This window comes from Panthera tigris, chromosome A2, assembly GCF_018350195.1.
Source record: "Panthera tigris isolate Pti1 chromosome A2, P.tigris_Pti1_mat1.1, whole genome shotgun sequence".
Classification (NCBI taxonomy): domain Eukaryota; kingdom Metazoa; phylum Chordata; class Mammalia; order Carnivora; family Felidae; genus Panthera; species Panthera tigris.
Genome location: NC_056661.1, coordinates 124,440,045 through 124,462,101, shown reverse-complemented (window position 1 = coordinate 124,462,101; position 22,057 = coordinate 124,440,045). Strand labels below are relative to the sequence as shown.

Genomic DNA, 22,057 nt, shown 5'->3' with positions numbered 1-22,057 from the left:
TTATTCTAGAAATTTATCCTAAGGAAGTATTCAGGGATGCTCACGGTTTTATGTACAAGGATGTTCATGGTACTTATAATTGTCAAAAATGAAAGTAACTCAAAAGTCCAGCAGTACTTATCTAAAACAATATATATGCTTGTCATGGTTGAATATTTAATATAAATTCTTTTTTAAAAATTCTCACAGAGGTACAGTCTCCTGCAATCAGTAAAACCTATTTTATCTTAACCAAAGCATGGCTTTTTTATATACCTTAAATAGGATGACTGTCAATCCTGCCTTCATGTTGCTGTAATTTTTAGTGATATTGTCTAACATTTTTATTTTTTTTATTCGTGTTACTGAATAGTTTAGAGAGAATCAAATTTTTTAAATCTAAGAACAAATAAATGCAGTTTATTTTTATGTAATCATAGTGGACATTCAATAAATACAGAATGTTTTTTATTCCAGAAAACAGCTCCTTGAACATGGTGAGGTAAGGCTTTCGTTTTAATCTCTGCTATATTTGTGTGTTAAATTCCAGTTCAAGGGTAATTCACAAAGGTACTGCCTTGCACTGTCAGCCGTGCTTCTGTGGTTCAGCACTGGTAATACATTTCGGCGACCCCTCCCATGCTTCCGTCTGCTCTTTTGAACAGTAGGAAGGATTTGAAAACCAGAAGGCTCATTGACGACCAAGGAGCATAATTAAATTACCTTCATTAATTAATTCATTCATTTATCCGTTCAATAATAAAAGCATTAAATTCCTAGCCCACTGAGCCTATAGCTCTAGTCAGCTAGAGCCTATCCCGGTGGATACCCGTGGCCCTGTGACTGGTGGCCTGCTGCCACACATGGACTTGATGGTCAGTCAGCTACAATCTTAGCAGTGTTCCCGGACACAGAAGGTGGAATAGCAATGTTTCTGCCCTCAAATGTGTATAGTTTTTCAACAGACATGATGCAAACAAGACAACGTTTTATATGGTGCTAAATTATTTTGTGGCATATGAAGAGAAAGCTCATCAGGGGCTAGAAATAAGATTTCCTAAGTATTAGCACTTTGAGTCTTAAGGGTAAGGTCAAATTTACAAGAGAGGGCAATTGAATTTGAACCTAATGAAAATAGTCTATAATGATAATGAATATTTTATAGTAGTTACTATGTGCCATGTACTGTGCTGCTTAATTCTCATAATATTATTCCCGCTTTGCAAATAAGAAAATTATGTTAATTAGATGATAGTAGCTTTTACAGAGACAAACACTAACATTTCATTAACTTAACTCAGTAGAAGTTTAATTGTTGGCTGACATAAAGTTAAAACTAGGAGTTCCTGGTTAGCAGGTGGCCCTCCAACAAGCAGTGATTGAGGAACCCAGATTCCTTCCATTTATAGCTCTGCCATCTTCAGCGTGTGGCTTCTGGGGCCCATGTACTTGTCTGCCTCATGTCAGCACAGGAGAAGGAACAGGGAAGAGCCTGCACTGGAGGATTGATGCGCTTGTCTGCATTGAATCAGCAAAGGAGAAAGAAGAGGGAAGAGGGTGCTCTGGAGGTTTTGTAAGGGCTACTAGGCCTGGAAATGGAAATGTGAACTTCCTGCCTGCAGCTGGAACTCAGGCATGCGGCCACGCCTGACTGCCGGGGAGCTTGGGAAATGAAGTCTAGCTGCCTGTCTGAGAAGAAAAGCAAAGAGGTCTGGGCCACAGAGTGAAGACCTAAAGAAATTAAATAGCTTTTGTCAGGTCTACAGCTATCTGTTACTAAAGCTTGCATTTGAACACTAGCAGTCCGTCTCCAATGCCCTCAAAGTAGTAGTCAGCCCTTACTGCTTCCTGTGTGCATGGCATTTTGGGGAAGTGATTTATGTCTCTTTATAATTTAATTCTCACAACAACCCATTGAGGTAAGTACTATTATTTTGTATATCTTACAGATGAAAGAGAACTGAGGCATGGAGAAGTTGAGTAACTTAGGGTCGCAAAGCTGAAATGACCTTAGCTTTGTGGAACCGAGGGCCATGAACCCAGGCCATGTAGCAGCAGAGTCCGTGCTGTTAATCGTTCACCACATGCTACCACCTAACGTGAACTGCTCTTATGCAAGTCAGCCATGTCACATTGTCCACTTTACTTAGTGGTGCACATTCATACTTCATACTTTATCCTACTGTATTTAAAACCCACCTCGGGGCACCTGGATGGCTCAGTCCATTAAGCATCTGACTCTTGGTTTCGGCTCAGGTCATGCATGATCTCACAGCTCATGGGTTTGAGCCCCACATCGGGCTCCACGCTGTTGCCGCTTGGGTTTCTTGCTCACTCCCTCTCTCTCCACCGCTCCCCCGCTCACTCTCTCAAAATGGATAAATAAACTTAAAATAAATAGCAAAATAATAAAAAAAAAATAAAATCCACCTCTTTTTAGAAACAAAGTATTCCTTAATTTTCTGCCCTCATTTTTCACATTCTTTTGCTTTCTTCTTTCATTTTTCCATTTATCTTTGTTTTATCCATTTTAATTTTTTCTGCTAACTCTGTATACTAATCCACTCAATCTTTATTATGTGCACCTGTACACCAGGTCCGTGCTTTCATGGAATTTAATGTATAGTGGAGGAAGACAAGCAACGTGAACACCTCATTATATGTGCCATGACGGAGGAAGTAGATAGACCAGTAGCGCAGAAGAAGTGATTAAATCTGTGTGGAGGAGATAAGGGCAGTTAGGGAAAGATTTTATTAATGACCTTAGAGGAGGAGTTTTCCAAAGTCAAAGCGTGTGTGTGTATAAGGAAGCCGTAAGGTAGTAAGTTATGTTCAGAGCTGCAGGCAAATCAGTATTGCTGATGCATGGAGAAGGCAAGAAGTAGCAGGAAACGACCCAGGTTCAGACTCTGGTGATTTTGTATGCAAAGACACTGGACTGTCTCCTCGACTTTAGGAGAGGTGGTATAGTCAGATCTGAGTTGTAGATATTTTCGCCCTGTTGGCAGTAGAGAGGATAGCTTTTTAAAAGGCAGTCAGAAGTCAAGCAGACTAAAAGACAGTGACAGCAAATCTGTTAATTTTTTTAAACTAAAGAGAGTCTGTTAACTCCTGATACATAGATTAGCTGTCTAAAAACTGTAGACTTCCGGAAAGAAAGTATGTTGAGCAGTGCCGATGTGGTCTTATGTCTGGCTGGCTCCTCATCCCACTCCCACTTGAGAAATCTGTCTCCTTACAAGGTTTTGGAGGTGGACTGTTTTCACCTTAGGGATGATAGGGTACAGAAGGCATAGCCCTGAGAAGGGTAGAGGGTGCATCTTACTCTGGATGTGATATGATAACAAAAGTTTCTACATTCCAGCTTGTTTCAGGATTAGGTAAGGAGTCCTTAGGATAATTAGGGAATAAGTTCTAAATTCCTTGCTTTGTGCCAACCCTCTGAATCCGGGGCAGTCCACAACCTTCAGCTCATTAAATAAATCCCTGGGTTACCTCTGTAGTGTCATGATAATTGGCAAACTTTGTTAGATGAAAGGATTCTGTGGTGATTTTTTCCTCCCAATTTAATGTATTTATCTGTATTTTATTTATTTCATAAGCTGGTTTCTTTTAACCAATTTTTCTATTTTATGGGCTTAGAAATTGGTGGAGTACCTAGTAATTCGCAGGAAAGAAAAAGAGGGGAAAGAGTTAGAAACAATATTTATTGCCAGAATGTTATAGTATCAATGAGGAGCTACTGTGAAGATAGGCGAGGGAGGGATAACACTGAGGGTGTTCAATCCTGAATATTCTCTTGACCCACTCATACCTCCTTTTGTCCGTGATGGCCAGTCCTGTATCAGCCTTCACTCTTTTCCCAATCCCTAACCAATTTCATTAGTTTATATTTGATTCTTTATATTTTAAGTCAGTTGAGTTTGTGTTTTTTATCATAAGTAAAGTTTTTCTACAGCCAGCCAGAGAGTTTTTTGTGACATACAGCTGAAGCTGTCTGAACCAATATAGAGGTATCCTATTGAAGGAGTGAAGTAATATGGGGGGACAATTACTTCTTTGAAGAAATGGATTGAGTGATGTATGTTGGGGTCTGTACAAGTCTGTGTCCATGGACTAAAAGAGCCATGTGGTTGATAGTGTATTGTTTGGAGAGGAAGTATAGTGGTTAAAGACACAGACCTAGGATCTGGCTGGCCTCACATCCTTGTTCTTCCATTTACTGGCTTTGTGATCTTAGCCAAGTTACTTTACATCTTTTTGGGAACAACCAAAACAATAGCAGTAATAACAGCACTTAGCTCATGTGGTGGCTATGGGATTAAATGAGTTCCATGTAAGATACTTAGAATAATGCCTAGTATAAGTTAAACGCTGTGTAAATTCCCACTTTTAAATTTGTGTGCCTTTTGGACCTTTTGTCTGCCCTCTGTTACCTGTGCCGGTGAAGGGCATCCCTACCATGTTCTCAAGACGTTTTTACATTGTTGTGGGAGGCAGTTTTGACCAGGACAATCTGCCATTTGGACTGGCCTTCCGTACTTAGTCTTTGTTTTCTTTGTGCTTGGTAGCTGCTACTTCACACTTTACCCAGTTGGCTCACTTTCTCCAAAGATGGGTAGTGAACAGTTCGCTGGGCTTCTCTTCTTTCCTTGTTTCCAGCCTCTAAAAGATGTTGTGGGGATTTTCCTAGTTTTTTATGTGGACAGAAGTACTAACGAATTGACGACACTGTACTTATAGTACAGATTTTTGGACTGTACTTTTTTTTTTTTTAAGTTTATTTATTTTGAGAGAGAGAAAGAGCCGGGGGGGGGGCGGAGAGAGGGATGGCCCCATACCCCCAGCACAGAGCCGGATGAAGAGCTTGAACTCACAAACCGTGAGATCGTGATCTGAGCCAAGATCAAGAGTCAGATGCTTAACTGACTAAGCCACCCAGGCACACCTGAACTGTACTTTTTAATTTTTTTTTTAACATTTATCGTTTTTGAGAGATAGAGCATGAGTCAGGGAGGGGCACAGAGAGAGAGAGACAGAGAATCTGAAGCAGGCTCCATGCCCTGAGCTGTTAGCACAAAACCTGATGTGGGGCTCAAACCCACGAACCATAAGATCATGACCTGAGCCATAGTCAGATACTTAACCAACTGAGCTCCCCAGGTGCCTCCTGAATTGTACTTTTTGACTGTAACCTTCTGTCTTCCATTTGGTAGTTAAAAAGAAAGCTATTTGATAGTTTAGAAGGTCAAATAACTGGCAAGAGAGCCCCATAGAAAGTCAGTAGCCTGTGAGTAGAAGAGTGGTTGGAGCGTGTGGATGACCATAAAAAACAAACATAAGTGGTGCCATTTGGGATGGCTGTTCTATGTCATGCACCCACAAAAAACAGTATGCAGGGAAGATAAGGAAATGGTAGGGATCTTTCAGGTCTCCACATGAAAGCAAAGTCCTTTCAGCCTTTAGATGATAGAGGAAAGTCAAGAAGAATTATTACTTTGGATTTAATTTTGGTCACATGAGAAGTTGGTCCTAAGAAGAAATGATGGAAAAATAAAGTAGAAGTGATGGGATTTAGGAGAGACCATGATAGTCTCATCTGTGGCTCAGAATAACCAAAGGAAGGCATATTGGGAGAAGTCATGTGTACTTGCATTAATTAGATCATATCTATGGTAGTCTATTTCTAGATGCCACATTTTAACAAAAACATGGGTAGTCTGTACCATGTCCAGAGCAAGGTAACCAGAATTGTGACAATACAGAACAGCGATCCAAGTTTCTGAATATTTGGCTTAAAAATAGAAAGCTTTCTAAGGGTAAAGGTGGGATTAGTGCAAAGTCATGATTACAGTATTTGGATAATAGAGAACTGTCATGTGTGAATGGGTTTAGACTAATTTTGTGTAGTTGCAGAGATGTGGAAATTACTGGAGACACTGGTTCAGTTTTAGAAAAGATTTTCTAACATTTTCAGCTATCCATAATTATAACAGGCACTCCCTTTGGCATATTCCTTTTCAGGAATTAGTGAATACCCAGTTCTTAGATTTATAGAAGAGATCTCTATTTTGGATAGATGATTAAAGAAGATGGCCCCTGTAATCTACCAATCTGTGATTTAATGGTCCTAAACAAAAGGACCTATTCGGGTATGAAATACGTTGATGTCTTTTGTTCTCTCCACATCATGTCCCATGATTTTGTCCAAAGAGGAGTTTGACTAAAGAAAAATGAAGGGGACACCTGGGTGGCTCAGTTGGTTGAGCAGTGGACTTGAGCGTGGATCGTGAGCTCAAGCCCTGTATTGGGTGCTGTACTGTCAGTACTGAGTCGCTTCAGATCCTCTTTCCCTCCACCCCTCTCTGCCCCTCCTCACTGGCACTTCCTGTCAAAAATAATTTTTAAAAAATTTAAAAATAAATAATTTAACCAAAAAAAATGAAGGATTGATTTTTTTTTTTTTAATGTTAAGTTTTGAGAGACAGTGCGAGTAGGGGAGGGGCAGAAAGAGAGTGGGACAGAGAATTTGAAGCAGGCTCCACCCTGACAACAGCCCTATGTGGGGCTTGAAATCACTACTGGAGCCAAAGTCGGACCCTCAACCTACTGAGCCACCGAAGTGCTCCTGAAGGGTTGATTTTGAAATAAGTCTTCCACGTTCCAGCTTTGGGTTGAAGAATTATGAAAAAATTAGCAAATTCCATTTTTAAACATCTTTACTTAAAAAGGAAAAAAATACAACTTTGGGCACAGTTTTGCGTTCTGTTTTGTATATAAATTATATATTTCTAAATATAAAAATAACATTTTAAAAATTTTAGAAAGTTCAGGAAAATCCCCATTCAGGAATAACCCCTGTTCACTTTTTAGGTATATATTTTTATAGCCTTCCTCCCTACCCCCCCATGCATGTGTGTATGTGTGTGTGTGTGTGTGTGTGTGTGTGTGTGTGTACACACACATATATATATGTGTGTGATATATACATATATATGTGTGTATACATATATATATACATACATACACATGAATGTTTTTCACAAAATTAATATTTTGTAAGTACATAATTATACACACTGAAACCTTTCCATGCCACTATATAATCTTCTAACATGTAATCTTTAATGGCTCTATATATGTGGTAAATGTGGTGATTTACTTCTCTATATTGGTCACATAGGTTGTTTCTATTTTTGCTGCTAAAAATTCACTTCAATGATCATCTTTGTAGAAGCATTTTTTTGTCTTGATTATTCCCTTAGGTTAGAATGGAAATTTAACTCAGGGGGGTTGGTTCCTTAGCAGGGTCTTGATAAATATTGCCAAATTACAGAAATGTACCAATTAATTATTTCAGTGTATGTTTCGTGGCATCTTCTCTAACACTCAGCATTGATTTAATATTTTTCAATTTTATAGATGAGGCTATCTTTAATATTTAATTTGAAAATTAGAGAGAACATGAATATTCAGTTTCCACTTTCGGTTGCATTATTTTTCTAGTGAAGAATCGGTTGATATTTTATGAATATGTCTGTTAGAAAAGTTTTGTCTAAAACCTCTGCTCAGTAGAACCCCATCTTAATAAAAATGGGGAGTCCTAATCAGTACAAATATTGATATATGTAATTCCACTACTTTAACAAAATTGTTTTGCTATGTGACTGAATGACACACAAGTTTGTGAAGCACTGCATGTTTGTATGTGTCTGTGGCTCACTCCTTCACCTTTTGTGGGTCTTGTTCAAATACCACCTCTCCCATGAGGCCCACCCTGATGATCCCACTTGCAGTCTCAACTGCTCCCTCCTGGGGCCTCGCTCCACGCCGTGTCCTCCCAGTCTCCTTTCCTTGGTCCAGTCTCTTCTCCACTGAACTTACCACTTTCTAATAGACTCTGTAATGGATCCATTTAGTTGCTATGACCATGTTTGTTTCTCCTTAATAAATGTTCTAAAATGTAAGTCTCCCAAGGGCAGCAATGCCTCACTGTTTTTTGGTTCACTGCTGTATCCAGAGCCCCCAGAACAGTACCTGACATATAATAGGCATTTGATAAATCTTGTTGAATGAATTAATAAATATTAACAGACTTATAACTCAATTAAAAGATCCTTATCCTAGCAAATGATAATAGTTTTAATATTTTTTATATTTATTTAAAAATATATAAAGTGAAATTGTCATTTTTTTTTGTTTTTACAGCTGATTTTTCACACATTGCAACTGTTAGCGTTCACTGTCCTTGCCATTTTAATTATGAGGCTGAAGTTGTTTCTAACACCTCACATGTGTGTTGTAGCTTCTTTGGTGTGCTCTCGAAGGGTAAGGCATTCATTCTTGTGTAACTGTACTGTAGTAACTATAGTAACAGCAGGGTAGTTGCCATGGCTTTGCTGAGTAATCCAAAACATAAGAAAACTTGGTTTAAATTATTTAAAATGTTATTTCATGATTAACTCTGAATAACAAAAGCAACTTTGAGTAGCTTTGAAAATTATTCTTAGATTTTAACCGATACTTTTATGACAACTGAGGAGGCACACTTTCCCCTCTGTTAGTATTCTGTCCACAGACATAGTTTTTTAGAGTTCAGGTCTGTGCAAGAGTTTCTTGACGCATCAAAACTGTCCTCAAATGATCTAATACTAGAGTAGATACAGGTGAATTTCTCTAGTATTGTCCTGTTTGGCTCCAAGAATCCGAGGGAAAGTTGTCAGTTTGGGAGTTCTGTTACCATTATATACAAAGTAGCTAGAATTTGGGGACCAGTGCACTTCTAGAAACATCTTACTTAGCTTTGATGATAAGAGTCTTGTCTTAGAATATCATAATGCTTATTTGTCCAGGAGGAATATGTGTTTCTACTAGTGGGGTTTCCATAGATGACCGCCCCCCTCCCCGCCCCATGAAAGGCAGATGTTACAGGATTTAGTTCGAGGATATTCCATTATTTTGTGATTTAATGATCTTAATCCTTGGTGGTAAATCAGTACTAGAAGGGTAAGGTGTATTTCTGCCTTAATTCTTTCGAGAGGAAAGAAAGTTCCATTTTTAGTGGCCCTGTAATTCCAAAATATTTACTATGTTTAAACAGTAGGTGATGGCAGTTCCGTATATTATTAGTGCATTGATCGTATCAAATGGTAATCCACCTGGGTTAAAGTAGCAAGGTGAGAGTTTCTTATTGCCCTATAGCACTCTTCATATAAGAATTAAAAATAAATGGTTTCTTTCATTTCAGCTCTTCGGCTGGGTTTTTTGCAGAGTTCGCTTTGAGAATGTTATCTTTGGCATTCTAGTAGTGATGTCAATACAGGGTTGTGCAAACCTCCATAATCAATGGAGCATAATAGGAGAATTTAATAATTTGCCTCAGGAAGAACTGATACAATGGATCAAATACAATACTAGACCAGGTATGTAGCTGTCTGGTTATATGTATAGTTAGTAACATACACACATTTAAAAATACACACACATGGTGACATTTATACACTCACAGATTTTGAGCATGCTAATTGCAGCATCCACCAAATCAAACCCTTTCAAAAAACAATTTTGTGCCCTCTTTAAATGCCTCCTAGATAACTCAGGAATTTTAATTAACATGGGGAATTAATGATTGTTCACAGTTATATATTATAACTCTGAGATCATTATTGTATTTTAACTCTACCAATGACAAATAAAAGAAATCTTTAATAACAAAATTCCACACCTAGTTACAGGCCATTGGAAAAGGTACTTCTGACCATGGGAATGTCAACAGCACTCCTTCTCCACTTCAGTCAGTGCTGACTGTCTGATCCAACTCTGTAAAACCAGTTGCACACAAGAAGAGTTAAAATCTCAGATATTCTTTTTTCTTCACTAAATCATTTCAAGGAGTTGAGTATAAATCCTACTTTTAAATACTCTAAAATATCATTTTTAGCTTCCCTTTTTTTCTTCCTATCTTTATCCAGAACCACCTCAAGCAAAGTTATTTATTTCATGTTGAAAAACCTTTCCAGAGAATAAGTGTTTTCTACAGTATTTTCTGTAACTAATCTATAATCTTGTCCCAAACTATTTTTGATATTTAGTAATTTTTTCTGGCACTAGTTGTTCACTATGGCTTCTTTACATTCATCCTGTGACTCCTTGGGTCAGTTTCCTCTTATCATTTATTTGACACTTGCCATTTTACTAATTAGGCATCATTTAAGTAAGTTTTATAAGCTTCAGCTCAGATAGTTGGTTTTCAGAGGTGACAGTACCTAAATCGCCGATAGCTGCCAGGACAATTTAATCAGAATTTATAAATTAATCCTCTTGTGAATTTTCCCTATAGGAGTACCAAGTGTAGGCACTCCCTTTACTCTCCCTTATCCCTTCCCAGTTAGATATTTTTCCCAAGCTTTACCGGGTACCTACTTTCTCAATCTTTTAGTGTGTCTTTCTTTGTTCCAGTGTTCATCTTGGGTTCCTGGCAGAGAGGGCCTACCTTTGGCAACTTCTTCTAAGATAACTCTCACGGACTCCCACCTCAGTTTTAGCTGTCTCTTCTTTGATCTTCTTATAAGTCTTTTTTTCATCCTCGTATTATGAGTTCTTTTATGGTTACCACATGTGTATTAAAATCAGCATGATGCTCTATAGTATGGGTGAGACTAGTGCTTACGTTCAGGTCCCCCGTGTAGGGTTGTATAGTTTGTGCACTGCATAAAAGTGCTCAGTTGAGAGGACAAGTGAGAACTGAAATCCAGCCCATGGTCTAAATACCAAGTCATGTATTAGTGAGAGTCTGTCAAGTCAGAAGGGATCTTTTTTCTAATATGGTCAGTCGAGTATATGTGGAAACTTCAGTATACATATAGGAAAAGATCATATTCTTTCCCCCACTGTATTCATATTTATCTCACCACCTAGAGTGAAGAGTATATAGAGCATTTCTCCCCATCTCTGCCACAGATCGTTTCTCTTCAGTGATTACAGCTCTTGCTGAACAGGCCTGCCTCGTGTCCTCCTGATAACTGTGGCCCTGGGCTTTGGGTCCCTCTAGCCCAGGTTTTCTCCACCTTGACACTATTGATGTTAGGGAGTGTCCTGTGCATCACAGAGTTTTAGCAGCATCCCTTCCTCCTACCCACTAGTTGCCAGTAGCACCTCTGTCCCGCACAGCGAGCCAACCAAAAATGTCTCCGGAAGTTGACCACATGTGTCTCTCGGAAACAAAATCATCTCTGGTTGAGAACCACTGCTCTGGCCTAAGAGCTTTCCATCATTAATTATTGAATCTTGTGATAATAAATACACATTTCTATATTGGTTGACTTAAATATTTGCAAATTTAATTCCTATGTAGAGATTTTCATTTGACGTTACATTTAGAATACTTGTTATATTTGCAAGCGAGCAGTTATTTACAGTAGACCTGAATGACCTGTCTTGTTCTTATTAGTGATTTTATTATGCTGATTAAAAATGATAATAACATTCAAAATTATATAATAATGTATTATACAACAGTGCCAGGAGGTCAGCATTTGGTCTTTTTGTCTTCCAAGAAACCACAGTTCACAAGTTCACAGACCATGAAGGTCATTTTAAAAGATGTAGCATGAGACTTGCCCTTTGGAACAGTCTCTGAGTTCTTAGCATTTCAGATTATCAGGACGAGATATGAAATTTTTGTAGTATCATCTTTACCTTGAGCTTGACCATGGCAGGAGGCTGTAGTGAAGCAGCTAAGAGGGTTGGCTCGGACACTGCCGAGGTGTGTAGTCTTGGGCCAGTCACTCTCCCCTGTGATGTCTGTTTCCTCATTTACAAGACAAGAATAACATATAGCCCACTTTACGGAGTTGTGCGAGCTAGATTTTTTAATCCTAGTGAAAATATTTCACACAGTTCCTCGCGCAGAGATAACAAAGTTGGTTCCTGTTATAGTCGACAATATTGAGCAAAGAATAAGAACAGTGCCAGTGATGATTATTTAAATGTATTTTGTATTCTTAATTTGAGTTCAAATATTATAGACGAAAAAGAACCTTTGTTCTCTTTAAAATATGGCATTAAGGAATATATTCTTGCTTTCCAGATGCCGTTTTTGCCGGCGCCATGCCTACAATGGCCAGTGTCAAGCTGTCTACCCTTCACCCCATTGTGAATCATCCGCATTATGAGGACGCAGACTTGAGGTTGGCAACTGATTGAAATGTTTCAACTAGACACGCTTACAACTTATATCGGCTCTTAGAAATAGGGAAGGTTTTATACACATGCATATGTTCTCATCTTCATACTCATGATGGTAGTTAAAAATGTGTAATAACCATCCAGAAAGTATAATTATGTGCCTGTTGACTCTACAGGATGTTTAATAAACCTCTGAAAAAAGGAGAAAGGTTAATTTTTCTCAGAGTGAAGATGTCACATGACTAGCCTGCGTGTGTGTCTCTGTTGCAGTAGAACTGCTAAGTACTAGTCATGGCATATGGGATGCATCCGGCCCATGGGCGTAGTTGGCTACCCTTGCTCTGGACCCCACAAGCCCCTCTGCCTGATTGAAGAAACCATTCTCCCTCTTATTGGTGGTCTATACCTAGTTTTTTTTTTAAAAAACAAACAAAAAAAATACATGAAATTTGCTATATACTATATGCACTTATGAAAATTTAGGGTGTTTTTTTGTTAGCCAGTTATGAGAACTCAGGTTTTTACTGAGGTGTGAAAGTTTTGTTTTCCTTAAACAACTGACTTTAAAAATTATTTTAATCATTTTAGTAATTGTCAGGGTAATCTTTTCCTGTTAATGCATCTTTGGCCTATTGTTAGAGGTAACATTTTAAATTATTTAAAGTTTTATGTCTGGTTGTGGACATTGGACATCCCATATGCTTGAAATTTTAAGAAATTCCCAATGCATAAATGATAATTGCTCAGGATTTCATAAAAACACCTGTTTAAGGCCAAATCATCTTTCGTACCAAATTTTGGCAAATAATCCAGTTTCTCACACTTCCATTAAGATATTTTCTCTACCTGACTGTTACACTAGATGCCCTCTATCTCAATGTTGGATTGGCTACATTTCAACTTCAATTCAGATGCTTTTCAGAGCTTCTCCAGATGAAATTATCTATTGAAACGTCTCCACTCGTTCAGCCTCTATCTGAATGTGTTCCATGAGCAGATTAATTATTTTATGCATTAAACAAAGCAAATTTTTTATCCTGAACTATTATCCTGCTACCCAGCTCTAGACTCTAAACCAATTTATATCTGTCTGTTCCAGTAAACACTAACAAGCAGTATATACAAAATTCCAACCACTGTAAGGTTTAGCACATGCACAATTAAGTAGGAATGTGGAAACTGCTATCCAAAAATAATCTATGCTATCCCCAAAACATTCATGCTGCTTGAGGTCATATATATGAATGCTCTATACAGTGAGTATTAAGATTTTTATTTGCTAGCAAAATTTCTCTAGTCTATTCTAATTTATTTTAAAACATTTAACTTGTGTTTTGAATGTAAAGGGCCCGGACAAAAATAGTTTATTCCACCTATAGTCGAAAATCTGCAAAAGAAGTGAGAGATAAATTGTTGGCGTTACATGTGAATTATTACGTCTTGGAAGAGGCATGGTGTGTTGTGAGAACTAAGTGAGTATGAGCCCTGTGCTATACAATATGGAATATCTTTAAGCCACAACTGTTTTAATTTATTATAGTAGTTGTGATTCTTTAAGAATTTTTATTCTAAACAAATTCCACTGAAATACTATTGTGGTAGGGGTGCCTGGGTGGCTTAGTCAGTTAAGCGTGTAACAGTTGACTTCTACTCAGGTCATGATCTCATGGTTCTTGGGATCAAGCCCCATGACAGTGTGGAGCCTGCTTCCGATTCTCTTTCCCTCTCTCTCTGCCCCTCTCCTGCTCGCTTGCTCTCTCTCTCTCTCTCTCTCTTTCTCTCGAAATAAATAAACTTAAAAAAAACACTATTGCATTTAAAATCATTTCATGTAGAAAAGTAAATATCATTTAAAAACTATAGTGTGTTTTACCTTCCAAATTTTTTCATTTAAATTTAGCATCATGTAGCTTTCTTTCATAGTGTTTGAAATTCTTATGATAATTTTTATTAGATGTGTGAAATAAAGATTTGAATTTACAGCAATAGAGACATTAGCATTCTGTTATTACAAGTGGATAACATTAAATTTATAAGACTTATGAAAAAAGTTTCAGATAAAAGAGTAAAAAAACATTCTTAAGTATAGTTTCTAGAAATCACAAAATTCTAATAGGCTATCTTGAGGCCTGTTTTAGATTCCTTGACTTAAGAGGTTCTTTGTCATATTAGGCCTAACATTAAGAATTTTCATTTCTCCTGTAGGTAATTAGGAATTCAACTATAGAACATTTTTGAAGAGCTAGGTTCACAAGTTTAGTAGCTAATTTTTATATCTAATTTTAATATCTAATAAATATATCTAGGAAGAAATGGCATCTTGTAAAAGAAGCAGAAACATAATGTATGTGCACATCCATTAATTTAAAATTTAATAAGACAAAGTAGACTTCAGGACAAGGCATATTAGCACAGATAAAGATGGACATTTTATAATGTCAAAAGAATTAATTCATCATCAAAAATATGTAACAGTTCTAAAATGTATGCATCTAGGGGCGCCTGGGTGGCTCAGTCGGTTGGGCGTCCGACTTCGACTCAGGTCATGATCTCGCGGTCCATGGGTTCGAGCCCCGCGTCGGCCTCTGTGCTGACAGCTCAGAGCCTGGAGCCTGTTTCAGATTCTGTGTCTCCCTCTTTCTCTGACCCTCCCCTGTTCATGCTCTCTCTCTCTCTGTCTCAAAAATAAATAAATGTTAAAAAAAATTAAAATGTATGCATCTAAACAGAGCTTCAAAGTGTGCAAAATAGAAATATGCATAATTAAAAGAAAAAATAAGCAAATTTTTAATCATAGCTGGAAATGTTAACTTTCTCTACTGAGAAAATTAGATAAAAAGAGTGCAAGGATTGAAAGATAGAAACAACAAAAAGTATCAAATAGCCTGACCTAACTGACTCTTATAGAACAGTACAGGAAGATATATTCTGCACAATACACATTCTTTTAAACGGCACATGGAATTTTCATCAAGAGAAAACATATGCTGGACCATAAAAATGGCTTCAATATGTTTAAAAGATTTGAAGTCCTACAGAATTAAGTTAGAAATTAATAATTAGAAATCTAAATATAGATATCTAGTCAATCCATACATATTTGGAAATAAGGCAGTAAACTTATGGATAACTTACGGATCAAAGAAAAAATGCAGAGAAAATTTTAAAACAGTATTTTTTTTCTTGAATGCAAAAACAGGTGTTTTCAACAATGTTGCTGATCTAACTGGATATCTGTATCAAAGAAAAAGTGAACCATGACCCATACTACCCCATACACAAAAATTAACTTGACATGGATTGCAGAACTAAATGTAAAAGTTAAAATTAAAAGATTTCTTGGAACACAGATCACTAACCATTATAAAAAAATCAATAAATCGTTCACATCAAAATTGAAATTTTTTCCTCAAAAGATATTGTTAGGAAAATGAAAAGCCAAGCCATAGACTGGGAGACGATATTTGCAGAGCATGTATCTGATAAAGGAGACACATATTTTGTGTATGAAGAAATTTTATAAAATAATACATTTATAGCACAATTGAAAATGGGCAAAAGGCTTGGACAGACATAATTCACGAAAGAAAATATGTGAATAGTAAATACATGAAAAGATGCTCAATATTGTCAGTGTTCAGGGACATGCAAATTAAAACCACGGTGGGATACCGTAACATAGACTGTAGAACAGATAAAATCTTAACGAAAGTACCAAATATTGGCAAGGATGCTAGAAATCGCCCACATTGCCAATGGGAGTAAAAATGATACAACCACTTTGGAGAAGTATTTGGAGGCTTCTTATAAAAATTTAAGCATATCTCTGGCCTGTTACTCAGCAATTCTACTCCTTGGAATTTAAACAAGGGACATGAAAATATCCATAGAGGATGTTATAGGAGCTTTATTCATAATATCTCAAACTGGAAACAACCCAAATATCAAGAGAAAAATGAATAAACAAGCTGTAGTATGTTCATACACTGGAATGCTACTCAGCAACGAAAAGGAACAAACTACTGAAATGTAAAAAGGATGAATCTCAAAAACATAGTGAAAGAAGCCAAACACAGAAGAGCACCTACTATGAGATTCCATTTTATCAAGTTGAAAATATGCAAAACTCATGGGAATAAAAACCAGAATAGCAGTTGGTTATGGTGGAGCAGGGGGTGGAGGTGGTGGTGGGAATACTCTGTAAAGGGATTCAAGAACTTTTTTTCTTTTTCCTAGAAGAATGACAGTGTTCATTTTCTTGATTGACATGTTTTTTATACGGGTGGATGCATTTGTCAAAGCTCATGGAGCTGTACACTAAGATCTGTGTGTTTTTACTTATGTAATTATGTAAACAACTTACTCTAAATATACAAGTAAATATTTATGCAAAGAAGAACTCTTCTAAAATTCTGGTACTTAGAAAAACATTTTTACAACTATCACTAATAGCCTTCTGAGAACGGAAGGAATAAGTTGTAAAGAAGGAATAGCACATTTTCTCTCCAGGCAATCTTTTTACAAAATTGGCTGCTTTTGCTTTTCTTCACAACTCTGTTCTATTAAGTATCACATACTCCTTACCTAAAAGCCCTAAGGCTGTGTGACATTTAAGGAAAATAATGAAAAGTGCGAATTGGATTTTCTAGTTTGGGCAAACTGGATTTAGGAGTTATTAATCTGTCTAAGGCCCAAAGAAATTGAACATAAGACCCATAAGAAACCAGTTTTGGAAGGAGTTCAGTTAATATTGGCAGGAAAAGGTTGAGTTAATGCTCGCAGATATTACAGTTATAAGAAGTGGGTGAAAACACAGGTACTCTTCACTTTGCATGGTACTATATTAGGTGAAACTTGAGCATGTCAAAGCTGCGTTCTTGCTTTGCATGGTTCCATGGAGCTCAGCGTCATGTTAACTGATGTGTATTGGAACTGTGTCCTCTAAGAGTTACCATGGCACTACTCAAAGCAAGGACATAGTTCCAATATGCAGATGCTTCAGTTAACAGGATGCATGCAAAGTTAGGTTTAATGGTATTAAAAACAACTATTTGAAGTCTCTAGAAGGTGACACAAAAGCAGGGAGAAACTTGAGAAAAATTTGCTCTTGAAGAACTTCTCTGAATTTGTGACCTTCAAACCTAAATCAAACAACGTTTAGTAATCACAAATAAGAATGTGACTGAACACTCAAATCAAAAGGCAGAGATTAGTAGTAGACTGAATACAAAAGCAAAATCCAACTATGTGCTGCCTGTTAAGACATGCATTTTAAGTACAAATACATGTATAGATTGAAAGAAAAGGGATGGAATTGTTATCACGTGAAACACATGAAAGCTGTAGTGAATATAAATATCTAGAATATTCTAGAAAAGGCAAAACTATATTGCAGAAAGAAGATCAGTGTTTTCCTGGGCTAAGTTTGGGCGAGAGCGCTGACTGCAGAAGGGCTCAAGGGAACGTGTTTCAGTGCTGGGGATTTTTTGTATTACGATTATGGTGGTGCTTACACACCTATACATATTTGCCCATATTTATCAAACTTAACTCATAAAATGGGTACATTTCATTGTATATAAATTGTATACAATATAGCTATTGAAAAATAAAAGTCAATTTGGGGTGCCCGGGTGGCTCAGTCTGTTAAGCATCCAGCTCTTGACTTTGGCTCAGATTATGGTATCACGGTTCATGAGTTCAAGCCCCACATCAGGCTCTGTGCTGACAGCACAGGGCCTGCTTGGGATTCTCTCTCTCTCTCTCTCTCTCTCTTTCTTTCTCTCTCACTTACTCTCTCCCCCCCCCCCCCACACTCATGTGCTCTGTTTTTCTCTCTTTCAAAATAAATAAACTTAACAAAAATTTTTTTTTAAAGTCAATTTCGTCTGACTTCTTCCCTTTACCGACTCTCATGTGGGGTTATTCTCTAGTGGGAAATATTATCCCAGGCAGTTGAATCATAGAGCCACCCAAAATAGGAAAGGGTTGAAGAAAACAAATCTGGCAAAAGAGCTTTCTTTCCTCACCTTGGACTATATGTTTTCATGGTAATCTAGGTTAGATTAAGCTCAAAAATATGAAATTCATCAGGAATCAGATTAGCTCTCCTTTAATTTGTCTCCTACTACTCATAGCCCTTATGCTTGGATGGTGACACCACTTAGAAAGTATATCTATATTTCATTTTGAAAATAAATTTTTAAATATGTATTTCTGAATGTATATTGGACCTTTATTGGTAGGCTTAATAATATACTGATTATTTGCTTAAGTGGAACAGGAAAATGCAGCATAATTTCATTTTTATCTCTAAATGTTGAAGTGATATTTTTTTGAAGTGATGCTTTAAAACCTTTATTAAATAAATTAGTCTCTAACAAACTTGGAGCTACTTTATAATTTACCTATTTCCCCTGTATCTGAATGCATTTTTAATATAGGTATATATGTGCCTTTTTTTTTTTTTTTTTTTTTTAGGCCTGGGTGCAGTATGCTGGAAATTTGGGATGTGGAAGACCCTTCCAATACAGCTAATCCTCCCTTATGTAGCGTCTTGCTCACGGACCCGAGACCCTACTTCACCACAGTATTTCAAAATAGTATGTACAGAGTATTAAAGATTAACTGACAACGGGACTACCTATCACACTGTGATGCAAAGAGGTGTGTAGAAAACCATCACTTTGGCTTATTTACATTAAAAGAAAATCACAAGCTTTAATAAGGGATCCTTAAAAAGAAGATGATAAAAATAGTTTAGTTATTCTGATTACTAAAAGGTAAATTGTTTCATTGTTTTCCATTGAATGTCAGCCTTATTAAGCTTGTTATTTAAAGGACGAAATCATCTCATTCTGCAGAAACAAATGTCCATCTTAAAGTTTTAAAGAAAAATACATGTAAAAGAACAATGAGATTTAATAAGTCAAGGGGAGATGTAAGTCCTTTTGCATCCAACTAGGTGAAATATTTCAGATTTTCTCTGGTACCAGCATGTACCAGCTCAAACTCTTTAAACCACTTAGAATAGACTAATGCAGTTTCTGAAAGACACTTCCATAAAATCCTGATTCTGATCACAACTTCTTTACCTCCATGAGGAAATTTGTGTGTAACCACGTGTCTGTTAAGGTTGTTTTTGCTTTTACTAACCCTCAGGAAGGATCTTTAATAGCTTTTAATATTTTTTTATCATTTCAGTTTAAATATTTTTAATAACAACCTATTTTATAATGTTTTGTATCTCTTGAAATTTATTTCCCCAACCAGATAAGTATTTTCTATTGATTAGTTCCCAACCTTAGTTTAACAGGTTATTAATCTATCTTTATAATCCAGTGGTTTTTCTTTTAACATCCAGATAAAATAAAAATTGCTATGGTACATGACCACCTTTTGGGGTTAAATATAATCAGAAAAGAAAATCTAGTTAAATTTATCATATGAGATTTTAAGATTCTAGATCCCAAATGAAACAAAGGCATTTTCATCTTGACAGCCCTGTAGCTCATTGGACATAGTCTTTCTTTCTGATTACTATCTTTCCAATCGCCATCTTTTGTAATAACAAATTTCTAAATCCTCATTTATGTTTGGGTTTGGATGAGGACATTGATGTTTTTATAAATCTTCTCCTCCAATATAAAACCTATGCAACAACAGTGCTTTGGCAGTGGGAAATAGTTATCTTGAAGATGTTGCCAAATGCAAAGACTGTCTGTGCTTGATAGTAAATATGCCACATCTGTAGCATTTTAGTATCTATCTGCTTTAAGTTAATCATCTCAGAGTCTTTGTAATTCCCTTATGTCCTTGGCCCTCTACATTTGAGATAACAAATGACTTAATATCATAGATTTGTTCATATATGGTAGGTAGGAGATTATATTCAAGAAAACGAATAAAATTACTTTTCAACTTTTATAATTGTAAAATACTTCATTTAATACAGGTTACAAAACTGCTAAGAAAGCATACCACGTTTTATCAGTATTTTCAAGTAACTGGGGCCTAGGTATGAGACAAAAAAGAAAAGGGAGAGTTAACACCTAACATTCGTAAAAATTAAAATACATTTTGGATGATGTTTTCATAGGAAATATTTTTCAAACTTTGGGAGAATTTTTTTTAAAAGAAGAGCTGTATTACCTAACAACATATTTTATACAAGTGTACTTACATGTATTTATTATTTTCAACTTGTATAGTTGTCAAATATTTTTACATAGGATGCAGAGCAGCTAAGAAAGTAAAACATTTTACTATTTTAGCATTTTCAAATAGTTTTTCGGTGTGTAGGGCAAAGAAGGAAAAGAGACATAGCACCTGACATTCATAAAATTAAAGTAACACATTTTTGATGATATTGGCATACAAATATTTTTAAAGAATCTGGTAGAATTCAACAACCAAAACAGGGAAGAACAATATTAACTAATTAAATGTTTCATGCAAATATAATGTATTGATATGGATTTGTGTTACTTTCATGTACTATATATTTTTAAGAATTAAAAAAGCCCTTGAAGATCCTCTGTGTGTTTTCTATCTTTTCTCATCCTTTACTAAGCATACATTTTGACCTTGAAATAAATCTGGTATGAAGGTACAAATCATAGGTTCCTAAATTTATTAACCATGTTTACATTGGCAATGATCTTTCTTAGCCATTTAAAAACAATTCTGCATCATCTCACACAGAAGTCGGGGTATTGTGAAGGAAATAGTGTGGGCTTTGTAACCAGATAGGTCTAATTTTAAATCCTGGCATTTGTTTTTACTGGGTATATCACCTACCGTCCATTCAAAAGGTATTTATTGAGCCCTTACTATATGCCAGGCACTGTGCTAATTAAGCTTGGCCATGTCTAATGACTATGAACTTCAGTTTCTTCACCTGTAAGTCGGACTCTGTAAATCAGTTCTGTAAATGAGAGCCCAAACTACCCACTCGGTAGCATCATTATGAGATAATGTAAGATAATGTAGTAAAGTGTTTGGCACTTACAGATGTGCACTCAAAAATGTTCCATTGCTACTTCTCCCCGTTCACCAAATAACCAGCTTAGCAATATCAAGTTACATGGTTGGTTATTTCATCTCAACATTTCAAAGAGTTATACCTTTATTTTCTGTCAGTAAAGAGGAATACTGGGCTACGCCTTACTTTTGTACAAATAATGCTATTGGCCTCTCGCCTGCATATATTGAATCGTTTATATCTTTGAAATGTGAAGACTGTGCATGAACACTGTGGGTTGAGTCATGGGTAGATTTTCCCCAATGCAATGAAGTGTTTCCCTTAGTTTCCGATGATCATATTTATGCACACGCATTTGAAACTACGGCTAGAAGTGATTGGACACAAGCTACAGCAATCCTCCCCGTCTTCCATGTCTCCATCTTCTGATTACAGCGTCAGTGACTGCTGTGTCTTCTACTCTTTTGCCGCTAACAGATGCCGCATCAAAAAGCATGGAGTACTTTTCATGTTAATTTTAATAATAAAAATTATATTTCATTTGATAGGTGTCTATTATACAAGCCATGCAAACTCAGAATTTTAATTTTGAATAAAGACACTTGAAAGAAGGGAGGAAATACTCAACAAACTCAATTGTGTCATTGTTTTCTTCCAACTTTACTATCAGGGATGCATATTTTGCTTGTTTTCTTCTTTTAACATAATTTAAACACTTTTATGTTTTCTTCTTTATGCAATACATAGGGAAGTATTTTACAGAGACTGTTTTCATAGTACTATATAATACCCCGTATGTATGTATGTGTGTGTGTGTGTGTGTGTGTGTGTGTGTAGAGACCGTGTATATAAATATGTCTCTTAAGCATTGTCAAGCTATTTCCATTCTTGCTACTTCATGTATGTATA

At 36.4% G+C, this 22,057-nt stretch overlaps 1 protein-coding gene across 2 annotated transcripts in view; it reads left to right on the top strand.

The window, feature by feature from the left end:
- DPY19L2 (dpy-19 like 2) overlaps window positions 1–20,699 on the top strand; it is a 91,594-nt gene extending 70,895 nt beyond the window's left edge. For both annotated transcript variants that reach the window (XM_007078584.2, XM_042969861.1), the window contains 6 exons: window positions 457–481; window positions 8,188–8,307; window positions 9,227–9,401; window positions 12,068–12,167; window positions 13,512–13,637; window positions 18,646–20,699. In XM_007078584.2, the coding sequence (XP_007078646.2) occupies window positions 457–481; window positions 8,188–8,307; window positions 9,227–9,401; window positions 12,068–12,167; window positions 13,512–13,637; window positions 18,646–18,796 (697 nt within the window). In that variant the 3' untranslated portion in view covers window positions 18,797–20,699. The remainder of the gene's footprint in view (window positions 1–456; window positions 482–8,187; window positions 8,308–9,226; window positions 9,402–12,067; window positions 12,168–13,511; window positions 13,638–18,645) is intronic.
- The last annotated feature ends 1,358 nt before the right edge of the window (window positions 20,700–22,057 follow it).